The sequence below is a fragment of the Oryza brachyantha genome, chromosome 9 (assembly GCF_000231095.2).
Source record: "Oryza brachyantha chromosome 9, ObraRS2, whole genome shotgun sequence".
Classification (NCBI taxonomy): Eukaryota; Viridiplantae; Streptophyta; class Magnoliopsida; order Poales; family Poaceae; genus Oryza; species Oryza brachyantha.
Genome location: NC_023171.2, coordinates 12,059,449 through 12,080,870, shown reverse-complemented (window position 1 = coordinate 12,080,870; position 21,422 = coordinate 12,059,449). Strand labels below are relative to the sequence as shown.

Genomic DNA, 21,422 nt, shown 5'->3' with positions numbered 1-21,422 from the left:
ATCTTCAATAGATTACCAAATACATTACTAATATTTACATATGTCTACAATTAGCTCTTTTGTATTTTAAATTTGGAACAAAATATGTGTTTACAATATAACTTATTTGTTTTTAGATTTTTGTTAGAGAAAGTATAATTTCTGTGTCCAATATTTTATTTAGATGAACCTAATACAATACAAGTTCTTGAAAATTAAAATATTAGCGTTCTATTGGAGGCTTGAAGATGCTTTTAAAAGTATTTTGATACAACCTCGGCTCTACCGAATAAGATCTGGATCAAGATTGTACCAAATGGAACACCTTTAATTCAAAAGAATTTTATAGGAATTTTGGAGGATTTTATTCTTATAAAAAATTTTCTACAGAACCCTTTAAATCAAAGGAATGAACCATATGAAATCGTATAAAATTCCTATGGAATGCATCTTCCTATACAAGTTTTGGAAGGTTGAACCTCGTGGAAAAATCCTTCGAGTCCATCTCTCTCCTTAAATTTCTATGTTTTTTCTGTGGTCCAATCAAACGGTCATTCCTACGTTTTTACTGTGTTTTGCAATCCTATGTTTTACACCTACGTTCCTGTCAGAATCTTTTTCCTATTTCTCCGCTTTTTCTTTCCTGTAATTCAAAGAGACCCTTAATGTCTTTGTGTTGAGATCGGTTAGTGCCATGTAGTACTCTCTTATTCCTAGATCATAGGGATTTTGACTTTTTGTTTGCAATGTTTGACTATTTGTCTTATTAAAAAATTTGAAAGTATTATTTATTTTTCATTACTTTCTTTATTATTAAAAGTAGTTTAAGTATTATTTATAATTTTTTATATTTACACTAAATTTTTGAATAAGATAAATAATTTGAATAAGATAAATAATCAAAAGTTATGAGTAAATAGTACCGATCCTTATTTCTTGGAAGGAGGTAGTACGACCGATCGAAGATTCCAGGCTCCATGGAGTCCACTCCACTCGGCCTATCCCTTTTCCATCAGCTTCCGTCTCTCTCGCTCTCGTCGTCCTCGCGACGGCGACACGATGAAATCCCGATCCAACTGAGTTCCATTCCAATTTCCAAGCGACCCCGTGCAGCTCGAGTGGAAGAGAGTGATTCTTGGTGAGTCAACATCGCAATGGCGTCTCTTCTGCTACTGCTGCTGCTGCTGCTGGCGCCGGCGGAAGCGGGCACGTCGCATGCCCGCGTCTTCTCCGTGGCGGACTACGGCGCGGCGGGCGATGGCGTGCGGTACGACACGGGGGCCATCCAGGCGGCCGTCGAAGCCTGCGCGGCCGCGGGGGGCGGGCGCGTCCTCCTCCCGGCGCCTGGGGACTACCTGACGGCGACCGTCCACCTCCGCTCGCGGGTGGTGCTCGAGGTCGCCCCCGGGGCGCGGCTGCTGGGCGGGACCAGACAGGGGGACTACCCGCCGGAGTCGCGCCGCTGGTACGTCGTGCTCGCCGAGAACACCACCGGCGCCGGGGTCACCGGCGGCGGCGAGATTAACGGCCAGGGCGGGGCATTCGTGGTCACGCCCAACGCGCAGAAGAACATCATGGTGAGCTGGAACGTCACCGGCGACTGCAAGGGCGACGAGTGCCGCCCGCGGCTCGTCGGCTTCATCGACTCCAAGGATGTCAGGATCCATGACATCACCCTCAACCAGCCCGCCTACTGGTGGTGAGCATTTCTTGGTCCTCAGTTCACTTCATTGGTCAGTTCGTAGTAGAACAGCAGAGATGCTAAAAATTTTCCGTATTATTTCATCCCAAAGCCGAAAAATCCTGCTAATTCGCACTGGACGGCTATAGGTATCATCTGATGAGCAAACATGCACTGCAATTTTCTAGTGATGAGATATTCAGGCAAAGTTAACAGGCTATACACTTGCATTTCCTGCAGTCTACATCTTGTCAGGTGTGACAATTCAGTGATCCACAATGTGTCGATATATGGGGATTTTGACACTCCCAACAACGACGGCATCGACATTGAGGATTCGAACAACACGGTCATCACGGATTGTCACATCGACACCGGAGACGATGCAATATGCCCAAAATCAACCACAGGTCCTGTTTTCAACTTTACGGCAACGAACTGCTGGATCCGGACTAAATCCTGTGCTATCAAGTTTGGAAGCGCTAGCTTCTTTGACTTCAAGAAGCTGGTATTTGACAACATTACGATAGTTGATTCACATCGAGGACTTGGAATGCAGATCAGAGATGGAGGTACTGACCTATACTTGTTGTTGTAAGTTTATCGCCATGTTTTCAAGGACATTTCTTTGGCTATCTGAACCAGCACGTTTTACAATTTCTGCAACAATGAAAACTATGATGATGTTTTCAAGGACATGTTTTAGGCTATCTGAAGTTCTGAACCAGGACACTCTAAACTTTCTGCAACAATTAAAATATATTATAATGTTTCAAGGACATTTTTTAGTCTATCTGAGCCTCTTGTTGAACTTGAACGTTGTGTTTGTATAGAATTTTATGCACTAGTGATTGTGAACCTATCCTGTATACAGAAAAAAAAATCCATAGTGAATTTGCATTAACTATAAACTGGAACTTTAAGGTTTTTAGTCTAGAAATTAGATTTGCTTTAAAGTTCCCTCTAAAACAGACTTGCATTGTTTCTGCAGGGAATGTGAGAGATGTAGTGTTCTCAAACATCAAAATAAGCACCAGGTACTACCATCCTTCATGGTGGGGGAGAGCTGAGCCGATCTACATCACCACATGTCCGAGGCACCCAGATTCCAAAGAAGGAACCATTTCAGAAATACAGTTCATCAACATCTCCTCAGTATCAGAAAATGGAGTTTTCTTGGCTGGATCAAAGCACGGGCTGCTTCGCAACCTCAAGTTCAAGAATGTCGACCTAACCTACAAGAGATGGACAAACTACTCGGGAGGGCTGTATGATTACAGACCTGGATGCCAGGAGATGGTGAAGCACAGGACCGGTGGTATGATGCTAGAGCACATCTCTGGCCTAGAGATCGACAATGTGAGGATGAGATGGACAAGAGGAAGCCTCAAAGGCTGGGATGTTGATCCTCTCCTCTTCCGGGCATCAACAATTGACAAGCTGTCATTCCATAACTGGCAGTCGCTGGATGTCAGTAGGTAAGGGAAGAACAAGCCGACTGAACATCACATTTGAGCATGTATCTGTATCGTGAATAAATGCCGATTCTTTTGTTGAAATTTGTAAATAAAGATCCTCCTGAAAGGCATATGATTCTAGCCATGTCAATAAACATTGAGAATTTGATTGGGCGGTAAAAAAGTTAACGCAAACGAATTTAGTGGTAAATACTCTAAATTCTCATAAACATTGCATGAAAGGCGTAAGTTCTTTCACCGGTCAACAAAATTTGCAAGTCCCAACTCTCCATAAACTTCTATAAAGGAGTGAGAATGGCTTGATTTGTGTTCTACGCTGAACTGAATTAAATTTAGCCTCAATTGCCTATAATAATCACCTATGCTCTTATTCCGATCCGCTTTCCAAATTTCAATGTGCGTGTCTATTCATAACTCTACTTCAACTGCTTATTTGCTTGGTACTCCGTACTAATCACAGAAATGTTGAGTTCACAGAAATATGTTCAAGTTGAAATTTCTGGTTTAAAAATGATTAAAATTTGTGGAATCTGGAGAGCATTCACTCCAACCTTTTGCATACAAAAATTGAGAAGAGTCCGAACCTCCAAATCCGGCCCAACTTTTTGCAAACCGGCCCAGTTTACTCGACCAAAGCCCAGCCCATTTGCACCATCTCCTGCAACCTCACCTCTGCCTGCCTCGTCTCCTCGTTGTTGAGCAATTCTTCCCAAATCGGCGGCGACCTCTCTCCGATCTCCACCTACCGGGCTCGATGCGGGCGATCTCGTCGGCGGCGGGAGGGATGCTGCGGGCGCGGCTGCGCGGGGCGGCGCGCGTCCGCGGCGGCGGGCAAGGCGAGGGCGCGGGGCGGTGGTCGACCCCGGGGCACGAGGAGCGGCCCAAGGGTTACCTGTTCAACCGGCCGCCGCCGCCGCCGGGGGAGTCGCGGAAGTGGGAGGACTGGGAGCTTCCCTGCTACCTCACCTCCTTCCTCACCGTCGTCATCCTCGGCGTCGGGCTCAACGCCAAGCCCGACCTCACCCTCGAGACCTGGGCGCACCAGAAGGCGCTCGAGCGCCTCCAGCAGCAGGAGCTGGCCTCCGCGGAGGCGCAGGCCGAGTGATCTGCGCGCCACAGGTCACCCCGAACCATAGATTTACGTCTGTTTTGCTTCCAATAAGATGGTTGAGATGTGCGGGCTAAAACACTGTGCTGTTGTTTCTGTTTCCTTGTGGAATTTATCCGATGGTGGCGAATGCCTTCAACATTTTGGAATGCTTTGCAATTGTATTATTTTTCCCTCCTTTAGATGTGCTGCACTGCAAATTTTCGTGAGCACAGCTAGAATTTAATTAGTCTCTCCCATTCCCAAATAACTCAGTTGCAGATGACATGTTGGTGTTAGGTTGAACAACGTCGACGTTGCCTGAGCAAGCATTGTCTTGATGAATGATGAAGCCAAACTGTAAACACGGATAACTGTTCCTGTTGCCAAATATGATGGCCGTTGCCTTGTTGCTAAAACGGATCATGGCACTACTGTTAAGCTAACTGGAAATAACATAGAAAATGTCGTAAGGGATGATTTTGTACTGTGGCACCAGTGGCTGTTACAACTTACGGTGATGCCAACTAGCCTATCAATTTGTTAAAGTTGAACACATCCGTATGCATATTATCACTAGTTCACTACCATGAAACATTAGTATATCAATGACACAATGACACATATTATAGTGTCATTAGTTTTGAAAGGCTTTCACCATCACCTGGTAAGTCCATGACAGCATATCACATATTAAGGTCAGGTACCAGGATATTCAGGGACCTTGGCTACTACCGTAGACCAACCATGATCATAGTGCCCTTTTTTGGCACCTTGATAAACATATAGCTAGGAGATCTGTTTTTCCAAATATCAGTTCTGAGACGCTTAATGGTTCTTCATCTTCATCCACAGCAATTTTAAACACACGTGCAGAGAAATATAAGGACTCCTTTGAGCAGGAAATTTTGTGGTCTCAATTCTTCATTTTCTGTTTAGAAGAAAGAAAAATGGGATTCTGTTAATTTTGAATATTTCTAGCTGATCAGATCTGTTATTGGTGCATAATGTCCATGAATTTAATAGTTATGTTGTTTGAGTTTTCTCATGTATACATGCTGATTCTTCAATGTCACGTTCCAACCTTGTTCTCGCATGTTATACGAGTTGTAGAGTTCTTCTAAACATTTCATTTTTAGTTGGGAAATATTTTTGAATCCTGACTGCTCTTCTATCCCATAGGAATGGTTCAATTAACTGGTTTAACTGATCTCTGGGGCCTGGGTTATGAAGTTTGATTGGTTTTGTGGAAGCTTCAATGTCGTGCAGCAGATCGGGAAGATAATCAGTAGTGAACTGTGCTCTATAAGGAATTAGGATCTGTTTAACCCTACTATCTTGCATTGGTCATTCCTTCTACAGTGGAACATCTTGCAATATACGCTTATATTTGAACTTTTTATCTTTTAAGGATGTGTTTGGTTCGCGGACGAGGTGAGATGGGTCAGATCCATCCTTGAATTACAGAATGAGTTGATCCTATTTTTCTATTTGGTTAGAGGGATGGGTTGGACACTGTTTTTTGGTTGGTTGGATGGATGAGATAAGATGGAGTGAACCTATCACATGCTTGGTTCGAGGGATGGAGATGGGATGGGTATATATGATTACCTTTCCAGTTTCCATAATGAGTTGATGAGGTTACCTCTTATCTCCCAAATAAAACATTGGGTAGTAGGATTAATATATGAATAACTGAAAGTAATTAGATGTTTATTTATATAAGTAAAATATTTAAAATAAATACATCTTCGGTTGTTTTCTCTCAATTTCTTTGCAAATCTATGTTTGAAAATTTAACTATGTATAACATCAGTTATTTAGAAATGGAAGGGGTAATTAACAACACAGGGATCTCTCCGTGTGTGCGCTGTGGGATGCCTCACTTCCTTCCCTCCCTCCGTGCGACCTCACCTCCCTCTCTCCCTCTGTGCGCGTGACCTGGGATGGATCAGTTCGGCCAAATTTGTCAAACCAGTCCATCGAGGGAATATTCCCCACTGGGTCCGACCCATCCCACCTAGTCCATGACCAAACACTAGTAAAACTGAGATGGCTCTGACCCAATCCATCCCATCCTTGAAACCAAACACATCCCGGATGTACTTCACTTTTTTAGTTTTAGGGTCTAGCACAGGCTTGCGTAGGCTTTAGACACAAAACACCATGCCACCAGCCCACCACTGCAACTTTGTTTACATATTTATTTTTTACAAACTTCAACCTATGTTTTTCACATATGCCTTTTAATGTTACAACTGTAAGCAAAAACATTGTCAAAATATATAGGGATTCTAACTTTTAGCAGACCATGGTTGGTTAGACAGATTTGAGAACCAAAGGGGTGGCCTGAACGTTCTGAGGTCTAACTCAGCAGACGAGTGAGATATAAATATGCCACTGACACGTGAATCTGGATTGCTAGTCTGTTACAGTGCACATGAGGAAGAGGCGTATACTGTTCTCTTCTTATACCTAAGCTAGTAACATAGAGAATCAGACCATAAGGGCTGTTTCTTGTTTCCTTGTGATTTCTTATGGATTGAGCAGCAGAACAGCCATCCTAACCAATCCGTAGTATTGTAAGACTATTAGCTACTGCTCTAAAAGTGGAAATAGGTAATTGGACATTTGGGATCTACAAAATAAAGATGTTGTCTATTCAAGCTTTAGCATTTGTCTTACACTTTAGACCTGGATCGACAACTTATTCATCCTTTATGTCATGTAGATTTATTCTGCTTGCTTTGTTTCAGGATGCATCTTTATAAGACCACTTTCCTGAATCGCTTGCCTTGATGTGAGTCATATGTCAATTTCTGCATAGATCCAAAGCTAATATGTCTTTCATGAACTTCTGAACAGGTCTGCCATTCCTTTTACTGGATACTTGTTCTGCCTGTCCAGTATTTTGTTAAATTTGCTCCTTGTATTTTTGTGCGACACTAGCAAATTTCTTCTTTTTCTTAAATTTCCCTGTAGTTTGGATCTGCTGTGTGACCCCCATGCAGATGCTCCAAAATTGCAGCCATGGGATTTTTAACAGAACCTCAATTCCTGCTAAATTTTCTTATAGAACCCCATTTTGCCGTTATCTCACTTGCCATGAAATTCATACAGCATTACTGGCGATTCAGATGGGGTTAGTTTTATATGTGGTTCAATTACCATGGCCCGATTGTTGTCACGTCCTAAAGACCTTTTGGTGTGGTCCGCTATGTTTTAATGTGCAGATGTGGAAAACTGAATAGCTGGCAAAGCTGTTAATGACTTAATACTAGCCAACCACCGTCCACCGTCCATTATCTGTGATGACAATTCTTTTCTGCATACTTGTCATGCCCCCCCCCCCCGGACAGATTATTTGGTTAGAGTAAGTTCAATAGTATAGCTCTACTAGCTCTAATTCATCTATAATTAATTTAATAGTCAATTCATACGATAGTTATCTATAAAACAGTAATACATGGTCCCACATGTTATACACACTAAGCGTCTTGGAGCACGTGCTGTAATTAGCTACAAATTAGTAGCTCACTCTCCTCTCTTTCTCTTTAAAATATATTTATAGTCAGCTTATAGTCTCTATTGTACCTGCTCTTATTGGCAACTTTGCTTTGGTCTCTGCTTCCTTCTAGCCAGATCGTCGTAGGCAGCTGGGTGTATAGAGAGAAATGTCTGTGAAGTCCCTACTGGTATTTCTTAGTCTTTATTCTTCACTGGAGACTGAATGTACTAATTCGAATTTGGTTTCCCAATGGTCTGTAGGATATTATCCTTCCTGTGGGATTTGGTTTCATATTTCATTGAAATTCACTCAATCCAAAAGGTACTACTGCGAGTTCCAGTTCGTGTGTGTGGGGTTTCTGCGTTAGTGACCTGCTGAGATGTTGGAGGCATTTAATAGTTATTCCATCCATTCCACATTATAAGATCTTTTTATCTTGCCTAGATTTATATGTCTGCAAATAAAGCTGGACACATATGCAAAATATATACATAGATATATTGATGAATTTAAACAACTAGAAAGTCTTATAATATGAAATGATGTTTTACTATAAAAAAGCGCCATGAACAGTGTCGGTAGCATGCCATTGCCATGACCCCGCCGTGGGTGGTCGCACTGTCTGCATCACTGCATGTCATCAGGCCCTTGCCTCCGTCCATTCTTTGGCCTAAAAATTCCTTTGTTTGGCAGCTGTAATGGCCTAATGGGCGAGGCAATGCTTTTAATCCAATAAAGCTTGTGTGACAACTCTTCCTTTAGCATCAGAACTCTTGTCTCCGAAGAACATTCCATTTCCACCGTCCAAGTGTTATGTAACGTCAGCGCATCACACTCATATCGTCACACAGTTAGCTCATATGAATACATTAGAATTTTCCTCTTATTTTTTTTAAGTCGTAGTCACATCGAATTTTTAACACTAATTAGAAATATTAAATATAGACTATTAATAAAACCCACTCTATACTCTAGAATATTTCGTGAGACGAATCTATTAAGCATAATTAATGCATGATTAGCGAATGTGATGCTACAATAAACATTTGCTAATCGTGGATTAATTAGGCTTAAAAATTTTGTCTAATGAAATAATCTTTATTTATGCAATTAGTTTTGTTATCAGTCTATATTTAATACTTTTAATTAACGTTTAAACATCTGATGTGATAAGAGAAAAAAGTCACTGGATCCCAAAAACATGCTCATGCAGTGTAAAGATCCAAAAACATGCTCATGCAGTGTAACAAACGGAAAGAGGGTGGGTCTAGATATTCCGAAAAGAGAGAAGCACATTGGCCATACACATATGCAGGGGATAGGCTGAGAGAATGTGTTGAGAATAAAATATTGGATCATGCGGTGATTACCGATAATGTGGTAGCAAGGGAAGGGTGATTATCGATAATGTGGCAGCCAGGGGAGGACGAATAACTGCGCTTTCAACAGTGGATGAAGGAAGATATATACATGCTTTTAACTTTGTGCCACTCTTTACGGAAATAATTTTATCCAGTTCACGAGGCTTGTGAGAGGGGGGTGCACTGACACGTAAGATTAGTAAAAAATTAAATTTCCTGAGGTCCCGGATAGTGCCAGATGAACTATCATTTTGTTACAGCCTAAATTATTCCTTGGCCTCTTGCCCTCTGCTGTGAGCCTGTGAGACTGTGAGCAGCTAACCATGCAAGGCGATGCATCCCTGTACTATATAGCGTCTAGAAGCCAGACGACGGCGCTCCGTACGTAGATGCGTCTGCTCTTAGGCCGCGTTCTTTGCCCTCATTAAATTAACTTATTTTCCTAGTTTTTCACGGCACACGTTTCCTAAACTACTAAACGGTATATTTTTTTAAAAAAATTTATAGGAAAGTTGTTTTAAAAAATCATATTAATCTATTTTATATTTTTAATAATTAATAATTAATTAATTAATCATATATTAATCTATTACTACGTTTTTCATGTTAGAGATAAGTTAACTTACTCCATACCTACCGAACACGGCCTTACTCATGCTGGCATGTACTAATGCCCTCAAATCATTTCGTGCTAATTTCCAAAAGCTGTATGACCGCGGAGGCATCCAATGAACATAGTAGTAAGCTTTAATTTTGTTTGACCTCTAAATTATTACTACTACCTGCTACCCAATCTATCCCTTCTAAAATATAGGTCTTTTACAGTTGTTTAGTAAATACTAAAGTGATATTAGAAGATTCTCTTTAAATCACTTCATTAATAATTTTTGAGTTTTGAATTGATTAGGCTCCTTTTTCAAGCCCCATCTATTCGTTTTTTTTATGTTTATGAATCAAAATTTTAATTTTAAACCTTAAATTTGGAGTTGATTTTAGATTTTTTTACCAAAGTTTATTTTTCGGTATTGATTTTTAGATGGCTAAGAGTACATATACATACATATATATATATATATATATATATATAAAAGAGTTTTATTCATATTTTTTTTTGCAAATATGAGCCCTAGAATCATTGGAGTGACTAAAATAATAACAATCCATGCAAAAGTGTTTTTTTCAATGTGCAAATTTAAATTCTAAAAATACTTATGAGTAGTACAAATATTCATATGAGCATGGCCGTTTTCATTGTCAGGATTGGGGATTGGGGCTACTTGCAATTACTTGGCATAATATGGCAGAATTATTTGGCCATCTAGGTGGGTTTTGGCCATAGGTTGGCATGACCAAAAGATACAGATTTAGATAATTTTGACGGTATTTAGTTCTAAAATCTCAAAATGAAAATTGTGTTGAACGTCGGGCACAACAGATCTATTGCGGTGCGGAGTTGTTGGAGAGCACGTACGGCCAAAATGCAAGGCAACAAAAATGAAAGGTAGGGGGAGTACATGGAGACAAAGACACCTAAAAGAAAAGGTAGATAATTATACCATGATCAACAGAGACCACGAATAATAGATCAGAGGGACCGCATAAAACAAAGATGAGGCCCTTGTCTAAAAAAAAAGAGTAATCAATTCTCACAATGCTGTTTTAACATAGGAATCATGGCGATTTTTCTTTTGTTTTGTAAGAAAAAAAGAATAAATATCCAAACTGTGGCATCTACATTCTGCGGTGTGTTATAGTCATTTTCGTAGCAATAATACGGCCGGTGGTTGGCTGTTATCCTGAGCTCTGGGAGACAAGAATAATTAATTCATGATGCGTAGGCAACGTTATGATGGCTTGTTTTAATCTTAAGGTATGTTGATCCAAATTTTAGATGTGCTTGTGTAGGCAAGATGTGTGTTTACAGGGATGGGTATGCACATGTTACTAGTTTCTATGTCAGTATTATGTCTTTACTAATTAAAAGTAAAAGTCATTCGTCATTCCCTAATCCCTATCCTTGCACGTAACATTTTATGTGTATTATACTTAATTCATTTTTCTACCAAATTTCACGATGAAACGGACTTAGCTCGTTGCAATGCCGATTATTAGTTTCGAGAAAAAACAATACTGTCTCTCAACGTGGGAATCGTGGGATTTTTTTTTGTTTCGAAAGAAAACGGAGTAAATATTCTAACCACTGCATCTACATTATGCGGCGTGTTAAGCAACTTTCAGTAGCAATGGCGCTGCCGGTGGGTTGGTGTTCATCCAGATGCCAGAGGCCAGAGCTCTCTGCTGAATATATATTTTTTTTTCGATAGTACAACAAGCGTGTTTCGAGTGTTCAGAAACGTACAGGGTGGGGGCCAGAGGAGCCGGCGGTGCTTGCGTCGGTGAGCTACTGAGCTGGACCGGCCGGTCACGTCGCCGGCGGCCACCGCGTGCGTCTGTCCGGTTTGGTGCTCGCCGGTGCACGGCGCAGCATCACAGCGGCGGCGCATGACAAAACCGCGCGTGGCTTTGTTTAATCACCGGTTTAATCCGATTGTCATGAGTGATGCTGATGCCGATGGTGACCTACCACCACCGACACAGCCTCTGCCTCGGATGACCAGGGTCGGGGATCTCCAGTAGACGAGTACGGTCACCTTCCTAATTCGTGATTGTCAATTATCTTATTTATAAATAAAAAATAATTTATAAATAAAAATATTATATACATATTATTAGCAATTTAAATAAAAAAAATAAATATTGGTGAAAAAACTCCTAAAATCAATATTTTAGCTTATAAATATAAGCAAAATCGAAAAGATTATATGACAATCGAATAATTTCGAATTCTCCTATTCCTATCTTTTTCTGTTGAGGGAGTAATATTTGTATATACTCCTTCGGTACCAAAACGAGAAAAGATTAAAGATAATAAGGAAAAAACTAGATACCCTATAAGTGTGGAATAAACGAAGGTTAAAGATTAGTTAGAGGTAAGATTTTTTTAAAAAAATATAAGAAGTGAGTGCTGAAAACAAATAATAACATGAACAATATTATTTATAATGTAACACGAATACTAAATAGACTATACTACCTACCTTCATATTTTAATAGTTAATACCGTTATTTTTTATGCACATTTAACCATTTGCCTTATTTAAAAATCTTATATAACTATTATTTATTTTATTGTGATAGTATTTATCACTAAATTTACTTAATCATAACGTAATTTTTTTATATATTTATATTTTTAATAAGACGATCAAGAGTCAATAACACCATCTTATTAAAGGGACTATTTTAAAAAGGGGTAATACATTTTGAAAAAACCTAAATTGGAATCGTCAGTTCGAGAAAAAAATGGCTGATGCGGCGGCAGCAGCAACTCCTTTCTTCGTTTTTTTTTTCTTTTTTCAAAAAAGTGGCTGAGGTGCCATGTAAATCGCCTGGTAGGCTAACCGCACGCGGTGGCCCGACTCGGGGGCCTCGAAATGCACGTTGATATAAGCAGCGCCCACGCGGTGCCCGCCTCTGACGCTCGCCGTAGTCGCGTCGCGGCCGCATCAGCCAGCACAGCAGCGTAGTTGGCCGGCCGGTGGCGGCAGCGCCGACCGCCGCCGGGCACGGACATTCCGCACGCTCACGGGGGGCGGGGCGGCGGCGCTGATCCAAGGCAAGCACGTTCCGCTCCCGGTCGCCATTAAACCCCGCGCCGCCATTAGAAAAAAAAAAGAATTGGAGTGGAGTGGAGTGGAGTGGCAACTGCTCGTCCCGCTCGGCGTCGCAGCAACCGAAGCGGCAGAACCGCAACGACCCGGAGGGTGAGGAGCATTCCGGTTCTTCTTCCTCTCTGCCGTTCCGCTTCCCCCGAGAATCCACCACCTCCAACCCCGCCCCCCCAATCTGGCTCTTGCGCGGTGTGATATTTCGGTGTCGTATCGGAGATTTGATTTGGTTAGTTGGTTAGTTGGTTTCCATTTTTGTTGCTGTTGGTTCCTTGGGTTTCTTCTCTGTACTGCACCTTCGCAGCTGTACCTGCGGCATGGATGAGAACTGAGATCTCTGCGTTTTAGTTCGTAAGTTCGTGAGCCAGGCACCCAACTAGCCTCACGTTTCTGTTGAAAATCTGAACATTTTCTATGCGCCTACTTCGCAAACTGTAGCCGATTGGGTAAATTTTGCTTGGGATTACGGTGGAAGTCTAGTCTTGTAGCCGATTGTTCAGTGTTCCGCATTTGCAGCATTGATCGATATGATGATCTCTCATAGTCTCGTGCTTCCGTTTCTTTACTTCTTCTGTGCACGCGATTGGCTTGGATGTTCTTGGACTAGCAGTTAGCCAGATACCTGATAAATTCTGCGCGTACGGAACACCTGAATTCTCAATGCCAATTTGGAGTCCATTGGTTTCAGCCAACATTTATCGCTGCCGTGTATTACCCTGTCATCTGATATTTGCTTCTTTTTTTCCTGCTGATTCTTGAAATTTACCGTGGTGAATTGCTCCTGTCATTTGTTCTATCCAAAGTTAGTACTGCACTTGCATGTTGAACTGCTTTGTGTGGTGATTGGTAAATGTGGGCAACGGCTAGGACCTGTAATTTGGTATGGAATCGAGTACTGGATAGCTCGCTGTCACTGGTGGCTAGTGTGCGTTTCATCATGGATCGTTGTTACCTTTTCCAAATCTGCGGCTTGTCAGATCTGCCTGTAGTCTAGTTATTGTATAGCTTTCTGTCTGGGGCTCTTTCGTCCAGCTGGGACCTCAATTCTCCAATGCAATCCAGTCGCATGATGGTCCAAGACCAGCGTGCCCCACTGCCATGTGCGCCCCAACTACCTCCTGAAATCAAATAGACAAGGAGGCATAATTGTACTGAATTCTCATGTTACACCATCGGTTTAAGGTGAAAAATTTGCCTCAAATGTTTCTTTATCATGGGGATTTTTCTTAGCTGTCCAGTTGTTGAGACAAGCTGGAGATCAGTTATTGATTTGATGTCCTATCACTTGTTCATGAACTATGAAGTTATGAACATGGGCTTCTTAGCGTTTTAATCCGGGTGCGGTTGAAGTTACCTCTATGAACATGAACTTCCAATGTGTACTTCTTATGTTATTGATCTCTTCAGTTAAACCAATTTATGTACAAGCTGTTTTGTGTTTGACTTTTGGCTGTCATTATCATTATGCTGCAGGGTTGGGCCACCCTTGAAAATCACTTTTGCTATCTTGCTCATTGACTTGATCAAGTTGCCAAGAATTTTGCTCTTGCTACTTACTTTACTTACTTTGTTGGTGTTATATATAGGTATCAAGTTTCTACTTCACTAAACAACCATTGACATGGGTGCAATAGAGAATGTGGAAGAGAGGGATGAGCATTCGACTGATGTGGAACGAGATCTTAAACAAGAAAAAGAAGCAGGGTTAGACTACGAGCCAGATAGAGACTCCGTTTCATCTCAGGTTGAGGCTAACAGTAACGAAGATACTCCTACCAGAGTCAAAAGAGTTTCCAGGGTTCCAAAGAAGCTAGTGAAGAAAGAATCAAAGGAAAACAGCCCGCGCCTAGGCAGAATTAATTTGAATCACCAAGTGCACACTAAGCTGCAATATATATCGTCAAACAATTTGCAGAACAAATCTCCAAAGCCAAACAAAGCAGACAATGGTGGTAAAACTGCTGAGTTAACAAGGCCAGAAAACGTGAAAGTTCCGTCTTGTCCTTCATCTGAGGTGTCTGAGGAGATGGATGATAAAGCTGTTGAGGATATATCAACGGATGATAAATCCATTGAGGATGTAGCTGAAGATAAGGCCATTGAGGGCAAAGCCTCTGATGATAAGGCCACTGAGGGCAAAACCACTGACAATAAGGCCTTCGAGAACAGAGATGTCGATTGTGCAATCACTGAGGGCAGAGCCACTGATGATAGGAGCATTGAGGGCAGTGCCACTGATGACAGTAACACTGACGGTAGAGCCACTGATGATAAGATCATTGCGGGTATAGCAACTGATGCTAACGCCATTGAGGGTATACCATCTAACAATAAATCCAATGAAGAGGCAAAGGAGATCGATATATTAGATGAAGCTCCAAATTGTGATCAGAGTACTGGTACTGATGAGGAAACTGCCAATACTGAAGAAAGCATAGATGATAAATCAGCTGCATATGAAATGAACAAGGAATTGAAATCAAAATGTGAAAGGTTGGAGCAGGAACTACGTGAAGTTGCTGCACTTGAAATTTCTCTGTATTCAGTAGTGCCAGAGCACGGATGTTCATCACATAAATTGCATACACCAGCTCGGCGTCTGTCTAGGCTATATATTCATGCATCAAAGTTTTGGTCCTCAGATAAGAAAGCTTCTGTCACCAAGAACTTTGTTTCTGGGCTTGTCATTGTTGCAAAATCCTGTGGAAATGATGTTTCAAGGTAAAGTATTATGGCTATTAGCTATTAAGTCCAACTTTTATTCGTGCATGCCAGCATGATATTTACTCCTTTTGTTTGTCTTAAAAGTTTAATTTTGATGTAGGTTGACATTCTGGCTATCAAATACGGTTGTTTTGAGAGAAATCATTGCACAAACCTTTGGAATTTCATGCCAGCCAAGTCTTGCTATGAAGGCTTTCAGCACGAATGGTAATGCAAACATGCTTGGCAAGAACTCTTCAGCAATGCGGCGGAAACGCAACTACAATGGCAAGCATGCTAGACCTGCTGTCTGGCCATTACCTGATGATTGGCGGGAAACTGATACACTTGTGCTTGCATTGGAGAAGATTGAATCCTGGATCTTTTCTCGGATTGTTGAGTCAGTGTGGTGGCAGGTAAAGCTTCGTTTTATGCTATTTCAGCACTTTTTAGGAAACTGGATACATTTTTACTCTATTTGAAACTAGGATAGCAGACATTTTTATCCATTTTTTTTATCAATTTTCGGAAGGTTGTTTCCTTTATAGGCATTGACACCCCACATGCAAACACTAAGAGAAGATATATCAAGTCCAAAGGCTGGGAGTTTGTCAGGACCTGCTTTGGGTGATCAGCAACAAGGGAACTTCTCCATTCATCTTTGGAAAACTGCATTCCATGATGCCTTCAGCAGAATATGTCCTCTTCGTGCTGGTGGACATGAATGTGGATGCTTACCAGTGTTGGCAAAACTGGTTCGTTAACATGTTTTCTTTTGTTGAAAAGAATAATCATTTTTGTGAAGGTTATAAATGAATTGTTCTGCTATTACCAGGTGATGGAGCAGTGTGTAGCCCGTTTAGATGTTGCTATGTTTAATGCAGTCCTTCGTGAATCTGCGAATGAAATACCTTCTGATCCTATATCTGACCCAATTGTTGAGTCAAGAGTTCTACCAATTCCAGCTGGGGACTTCAGCTTTGGATCAGGCGCACAGCTAAAGAACTCGGTATGTACCTAGATTGCAAAACAACTATATCCTTAGATTAAATTTGCATCAAAAGAAAATATCCTTAGATTAAAACCACTTTGGAGTGTTTCCTGTAACTGCACGAAGAACAACCCAGAACATGTGATTTTTCATTATTTGTTCCTTGCAAACAAAACGAAATGTTAATGGACGAAATGCTTCTTCAGATTGGGAATTGGTCTCGATGGTTGCAAGATAAGTTTGGCATGGTTGCTGCTGCCTCTGAGAAGGACGGTCAAGCAGGAGATGATAGTGATGACAGAAGACATTCCGTTGATGTAAGTTCTTTTAAGCTGCTCAACCAGCTGAGTGATCTTCTGATGCTCCCGAAGGACATGCTTCTCGAAAAGTCTATTAGGAAAGAGGTTAGTATTCGTGCATAGTTGCTCCCTCACTACCAACTCTTAAGTCAAGTCAGAGTATATATTCAGATTCAACGCCGTACTTAAAATTTTTATCATTTTGTTTAGGTCTGCCCTTCTATTGGCCTTCCACTGGTAACAAGGATACTATGCAACTTCACTCCTGACGAGTTCTGTCCTGAACCTGTTTCTGGAATGGTTTTAGAGGAGCTGAATGACGAGGTATGTCATCATTTTGCAATTTTGCTAAATGCTATTTATTACACATTATGCTGTAGCATTACAAAAGACCGAAGAACTGAACCAAGAAAGATCTTTCAAATTTTTTTAACAAAAAACAAGATGCTTTTGTAGTTACACTCTCCCACACTTTGTCAGTAAGTGTTGGTTACTGAATTTTCGCGCAGAGCTTGCTGGAGCGCTTCACGGAGAAAGACATGATCACCACATTCCCCTGCACCGCCGCTCCTGTTGTGTACTGCCCCCCTCCACCGGACGATGTCGCGGACAAAGTAGCAGACGCCGGTGCGAACGTGGAGACGGACCTGAGGGCTTCCATGGTGCAGAGGAGAGGGTACACCAGCGACGACGACCTGGACGACCTGGACAACCCCCTGGCGTCCCTGTACGACAGGAGTGCTCCACCTTCACCTTGCAATGGGGTCTCCCATTCGACCACAGGGCAAGGATTCTCCATGGTTAATGCAAGATACCAGCTCCTTAGAGAAGTATGGTCGGAGGGCTTGAGTAACCAGTGAAAAACTCTGAAATGGAAGTGAACCTGTTGGACCTGCTGATTTGCTGTGAGGTGAAAAGCAAAGGGTGGGGGAATTGGTTGTGATGGAACTGCTTTGCAACATGTCCTGAACGAACAGGACGAGGTGCATGGTTGGAAGATGGCTGGTTTAGTTGGGTTCCCTTTTAGATCTTCTCATGGTAAAATAATAATACATATTTGGATTTTGATTTTGTAAATGCAGCTGGTTGGTTTTCTCTCTTTGCAAAATGGGGTGGATTTGTTTATTGGAAGTCTGGAAGTGGTATACTGGTATGTGTGCTGGTATGTCTCATATGTGAGCGTGGCCCAGAATTTGACGGGCCTAGCTTGATCTCAAATATGGGCATATCAAACCATTTTCTCGAGAAACCCGGCACCCCGCAACCTCAGGGCCGCAATCCCATCCCACCACCGAACCCCTCGCCGCGCTCGCCTTGCCTTTGCCGTCCGCCTCGCTCGCGTGCCGGACGCGGCCACGACCCCACGCTTTTCCGGCGCCTTTTTCCACCCGACGACACAGCAACCAAACCACCTCCGCCTCCGCTGCGCGGCGCCACTTTTCCGTCGGAAAAACTCCGCCTGATCGTGCTCTGTGGCTGCAGGCAGGCAGGCCGCCTGGACCCGCCATGGTTTGCAAACGGCACACACGCACGCGCTGGCGGACGCGCACCACAACTTCTCCGCTCCCCACCCCCGCGAGTTTTGACGGATTGATCGACTGTCGCAGCGTATCATACCGTATCGCCGCCCGCACCGCAACGCAGGCATGCGCCGCGCGTCGCGTCGCCATCGGAGGGATCGTAGCTTTGTCCATCCTCACGTAGGCAAACAACATGGCAAGCAGGACGTGTTGGTGGTGTTGTCTGGCGAATAAAAGTCTCCCCCCATTACCACCACGGATCAACCAGCTGTTACGCAAAGGACGCCGTGGTATATATAACTTCCTCCTTTTCTTCATTCATTTCACGCCGTTGTTTTTCTAAGTCTTTAAATATATATATAATTATTAATTATTTTTATTGATTTGTTACTAAAAGCAATTTAAGCATGACTAACAATTCCGCATAGTTGCATGAATGTTTTATTTGATTTATCAGTAAAAACAATTTAAATAAAAAATGATCAAATAAATCTAAAAGTCAATGACTTTGAATAAAATATTAGGGAGAATATAGGTTCGTATATAAACCACACAGCGAAGGGTGCTCAAAGCATGTTTCGTTTCAATTGTTTCTCTCCTGCTTTGGGGCCTTCTTCTTTTTTTATTTTTTTAAAAAGTAAAGTCTATTTTCAGCTCCTAAACTTTGTCCAAAGTCTATTTTTCACTGTATCACCGTAAGTAAGTAAGAAAATCGTTTTTTTAACTGCATGACCATAAGTAAGATAAATAACACTTTGAACCAGTTTTCATGATGGATTCGATCTACTCCGTCTATCTCATAATATAAGACAATTATTTTTTTTCTTTGTCCTATAATATAAATCGTGCATGCAAACATACATTAACTAGTATAGTGTTCACCATCAAAACGTTTAACCACATTATATGCATGCATACATATCCTTGGGTAATATAAACGAAAAGATATTTATTACTTTTTTTGGTCTCCATGTTAATGTTAGTTGTGTCTTATATTATAGGATTGAGAGTATGTGAGTGGTTTTTTTACCAACATAATCCGTAATTAAGTTCTATTATCGTGGACCTAATTAATTAATATCTACACTAATAAAATATACTCCATCCATTTTTTAAATGGCGTATTTAACTTTACGGTCTACATATTACCCTTTATTTTATTTAAATAATTTATACAATTATTGATTGTTTTGTTATATTTTGATTTATTACTAAAGTAACTTAAAGTATGATTTATAATTTTACATATTTAGATAAAAATGTTGAAGTCAAATAATCAAACTTATAGGTCAGGATGAAAATTAGACTTGATCAAAATTCAAGAACTAAAAATGGATCTTATTTTATTTATGTTTTAGAAAAAAATCCTTGAGTGATAGCCGGAGGTCGTATACATGCACATCACAGTAATGCAAATGTACACAGTTGTCGTTGTCGAAGCTTCTTTAATTTTCACATGCGTTGTTTGCGTGCTGCAATTACGACGCCATATATATGACCTACTACACTGCCGTCCATTGAGGTGATTCATTCATTAAACCCAATTAGTTGATCTACTTACCTTAAGCATGCAACTTAATTTATATATAGCTTTGAAGTGTCTATGGTTTTCTCGCAATACACATAGCATTAGTTACTTGCTATAGCGTAAAACAAAGCTACCAGCTGCAGCATGCATGCAACTTAACCATGTGGCAACCACGTGTGCAGGGTGAAGCCAAAAACTTGAGTTGCTTAATTAGGATTTAGGAGCTAAGCACTGCAACACATCACACGTGTGACATGTAGAGTGCTCCTAGCCAATTCAAGTAGTAGAAGCAATACACATGAATCGAACGAGTTGACACGGCTGGCTAGCTTGTTCGTCCAGTCTATTCAAATAATTGCCACAGGTGCATGGCGATGTCAAACCATGCACCAGTAATTCTATATCCAAGTGGCTACCTGGTGATCGATAGGATCAGTCGATGAAACAAACTCAGCTGGCATGTCATGGGATTCATGATAGGATAATGATGCTTAATTACACGTCGTGTTCATTTGGAGTTGGTGTGTGAGAGCGATCTATCTGTGTATTGACCGTCTATAAATGCCTAGTTATTACTACGACTCTACCCAGGGCACACATTTGGCTAGCTAGAAGACAAAGCTAGCATTCTCAATGGGGGCAGTAATGCAGTATTATAGGGCTTTGCATTTTAGACTGACAAGTTCATCTTGTGAGAACCGAAATTTTGGTCGAGATTATCTTGACCATTTCAATAGGGCTATTTTCATACCCGGCCTGTAGTTAATTTGGTGCAACATGTACATGCCAGGGTGCTTTCACGGGGGTTAACCTGACAGCATCAAGAGATGTTTTTCAGCATTTATTTTTAAATGACTAAAAACGCGTTAATAGTTGATAAGTTGTGTTTCACCGACGTCTGTTTGAAGAAAAAGATGATGCTGTAGCTAGATTGATATACGCAGGTATATCACCCTATTCGATCAGTTACTCTTTTTTATAACCAACGAGAGGGAAGTGAACTAGATTTTTTTTAATAGTTAATAAGTTGTTTTGCTTATGTTAATGCTTATAAACAAAAAAATAAATTTAAAACTTAAATTTAAGGTTATTTGTTGTTTTCTCCTCATAATTTATTGGTAGATCACAAAAACGTGTATATAAAAGTCCTCTGTATGTATGTCTGTAGTCGTTAATAGGTTGTTTCGCTCATGTTGTTCTAAGAAAAAGATGATGCAGCTGTAGATTGATATACGCACATAAATTACCTTATTCGACCAGTTACTCTTTTCTATAACCAACAAGAGGCAAGTGACCCCTGGCGCCATAGTGTTCGGTTTGTCGACGCGACCGCGCGCCGATCGGCCGACAATTCGCACAAATCAAGGATGGGTCGCAGTGTCGCACCTCAAACATCGCGCTGTCCGTCCGTCCGCCCGCCCGCCCGGGCAGCGGTACGCACGCACTAGCTATGACTAGATCGATGCCGATGGACGCACGTCGCGAGGGCTCGATCGATCGATCGGTCGAGGGGGAGCAGCTCGTGGTCGACGACGACATGCACGCACGTCGCGAGGGAT

The 21,422-nt window shown here is 41.5% G+C and overlaps 3 protein-coding genes across 3 annotated transcripts; all 3 read left to right on the top strand.

Annotated features, from left to right (window-relative positions):
- Nucleotides 1-974: 974 nt before the first annotated feature.
- LOC102704553 (probable polygalacturonase) lies at nucleotides 975-3,396 on the top strand. The gene is made up of 3 exons (XM_015841037.1): nucleotides 975-1,678; nucleotides 1,901-2,232; nucleotides 2,652-3,396. Exons 1-3 carry the CDS (start codon nucleotides 1,134-1,136, stop codon nucleotides 3,140-3,142), a joined length of 1,368 nt encoding a protein of 455 aa, XP_015696523.1. The 5' UTR covers nucleotides 975-1,133; the 3' UTR covers nucleotides 3,143-3,396.
- Nucleotides 3,397-3,819: 423 nt separating this feature from the next.
- Nucleotides 3,820-4,493, top strand: LOC102709486. The gene has a single exon (XM_040527503.1). The coding sequence runs from the start codon at nucleotides 3,893-3,895 to the stop codon at nucleotides 4,241-4,243; it is 351 nt and encodes a 116-aa protein (XP_040383437.1). The 5' UTR covers nucleotides 3,820-3,892; the 3' UTR covers nucleotides 4,244-4,493.
- An 8,118-nt stretch (nucleotides 4,494-12,611) lies between these two features.
- Nucleotides 12,612-18,050, top strand: LOC102709200. Its single transcript, XM_006660701.3, has 8 exons — nucleotides 12,612-12,918; nucleotides 14,409-15,543; nucleotides 15,647-15,941; nucleotides 16,074-16,280; nucleotides 16,361-16,534; nucleotides 16,723-16,920; nucleotides 17,026-17,139; nucleotides 17,325-18,050. Exons 2-8 carry the CDS (start codon nucleotides 14,444-14,446, stop codon nucleotides 17,673-17,675), a joined length of 2,439 nt encoding a protein of 812 aa, XP_006660764.2. The 5' UTR covers nucleotides 12,612-12,918; nucleotides 14,409-14,443; the 3' UTR covers nucleotides 17,676-18,050.
- Nucleotides 18,051-21,422: the final 3,372 nt, after the last annotated feature.

What these genes read in the sequence shown, in the direction of transcription:
- LOC102704553 (XM_015841037.1), top strand. Translation starts at nt 1,134, where the DNA reads ATGGCGTCTCTTCTGCTACTGCTGCTGCTGCTGCTGGCGCCGGCGGAA. An exon ending in AACCAGCCCGCCTACTGGTG is followed by an intron (nt 1,679 to 1,900) that starts GTGAGCATTTCT and finishes CATTTCCTGCAG; the next exon opens with TCTACATCTTGTCAGGTGTG. An exon ending in AATGCAGATCAGAGATGGAG is followed by an intron (nt 2,233 to 2,651) that starts GTACTGACCTAT and finishes TTGTTTCTGCAG; the next exon opens with GGAATGTGAGAGATGTAGTG.
- LOC102709486 (XM_040527503.1), top strand. Translation starts at nt 3,893, where the DNA reads ATGCGGGCGATCTCGTCGGCGGCGGGAGGGATGCTGCGGGCGCGGCTG.
- LOC102709200 (XM_006660701.3), top strand. Translation starts at nt 14,444, where the DNA reads ATGGGTGCAATAGAGAATGTGGAAGAGAGGGATGAGCATTCGACTGAT. An exon ending in GCGCACAGCTAAAGAACTCG is followed by an intron (nt 16,535 to 16,722) that starts GTATGTACCTAG and finishes ATGCTTCTTCAG; the next exon opens with ATTGGGAATTGGTCTCGATG. An exon ending in TAGAGGAGCTGAATGACGAG is followed by an intron (nt 17,140 to 17,324) that starts GTATGTCATCAT and finishes ATTTTCGCGCAG; the next exon opens with AGCTTGCTGGAGCGCTTCAC.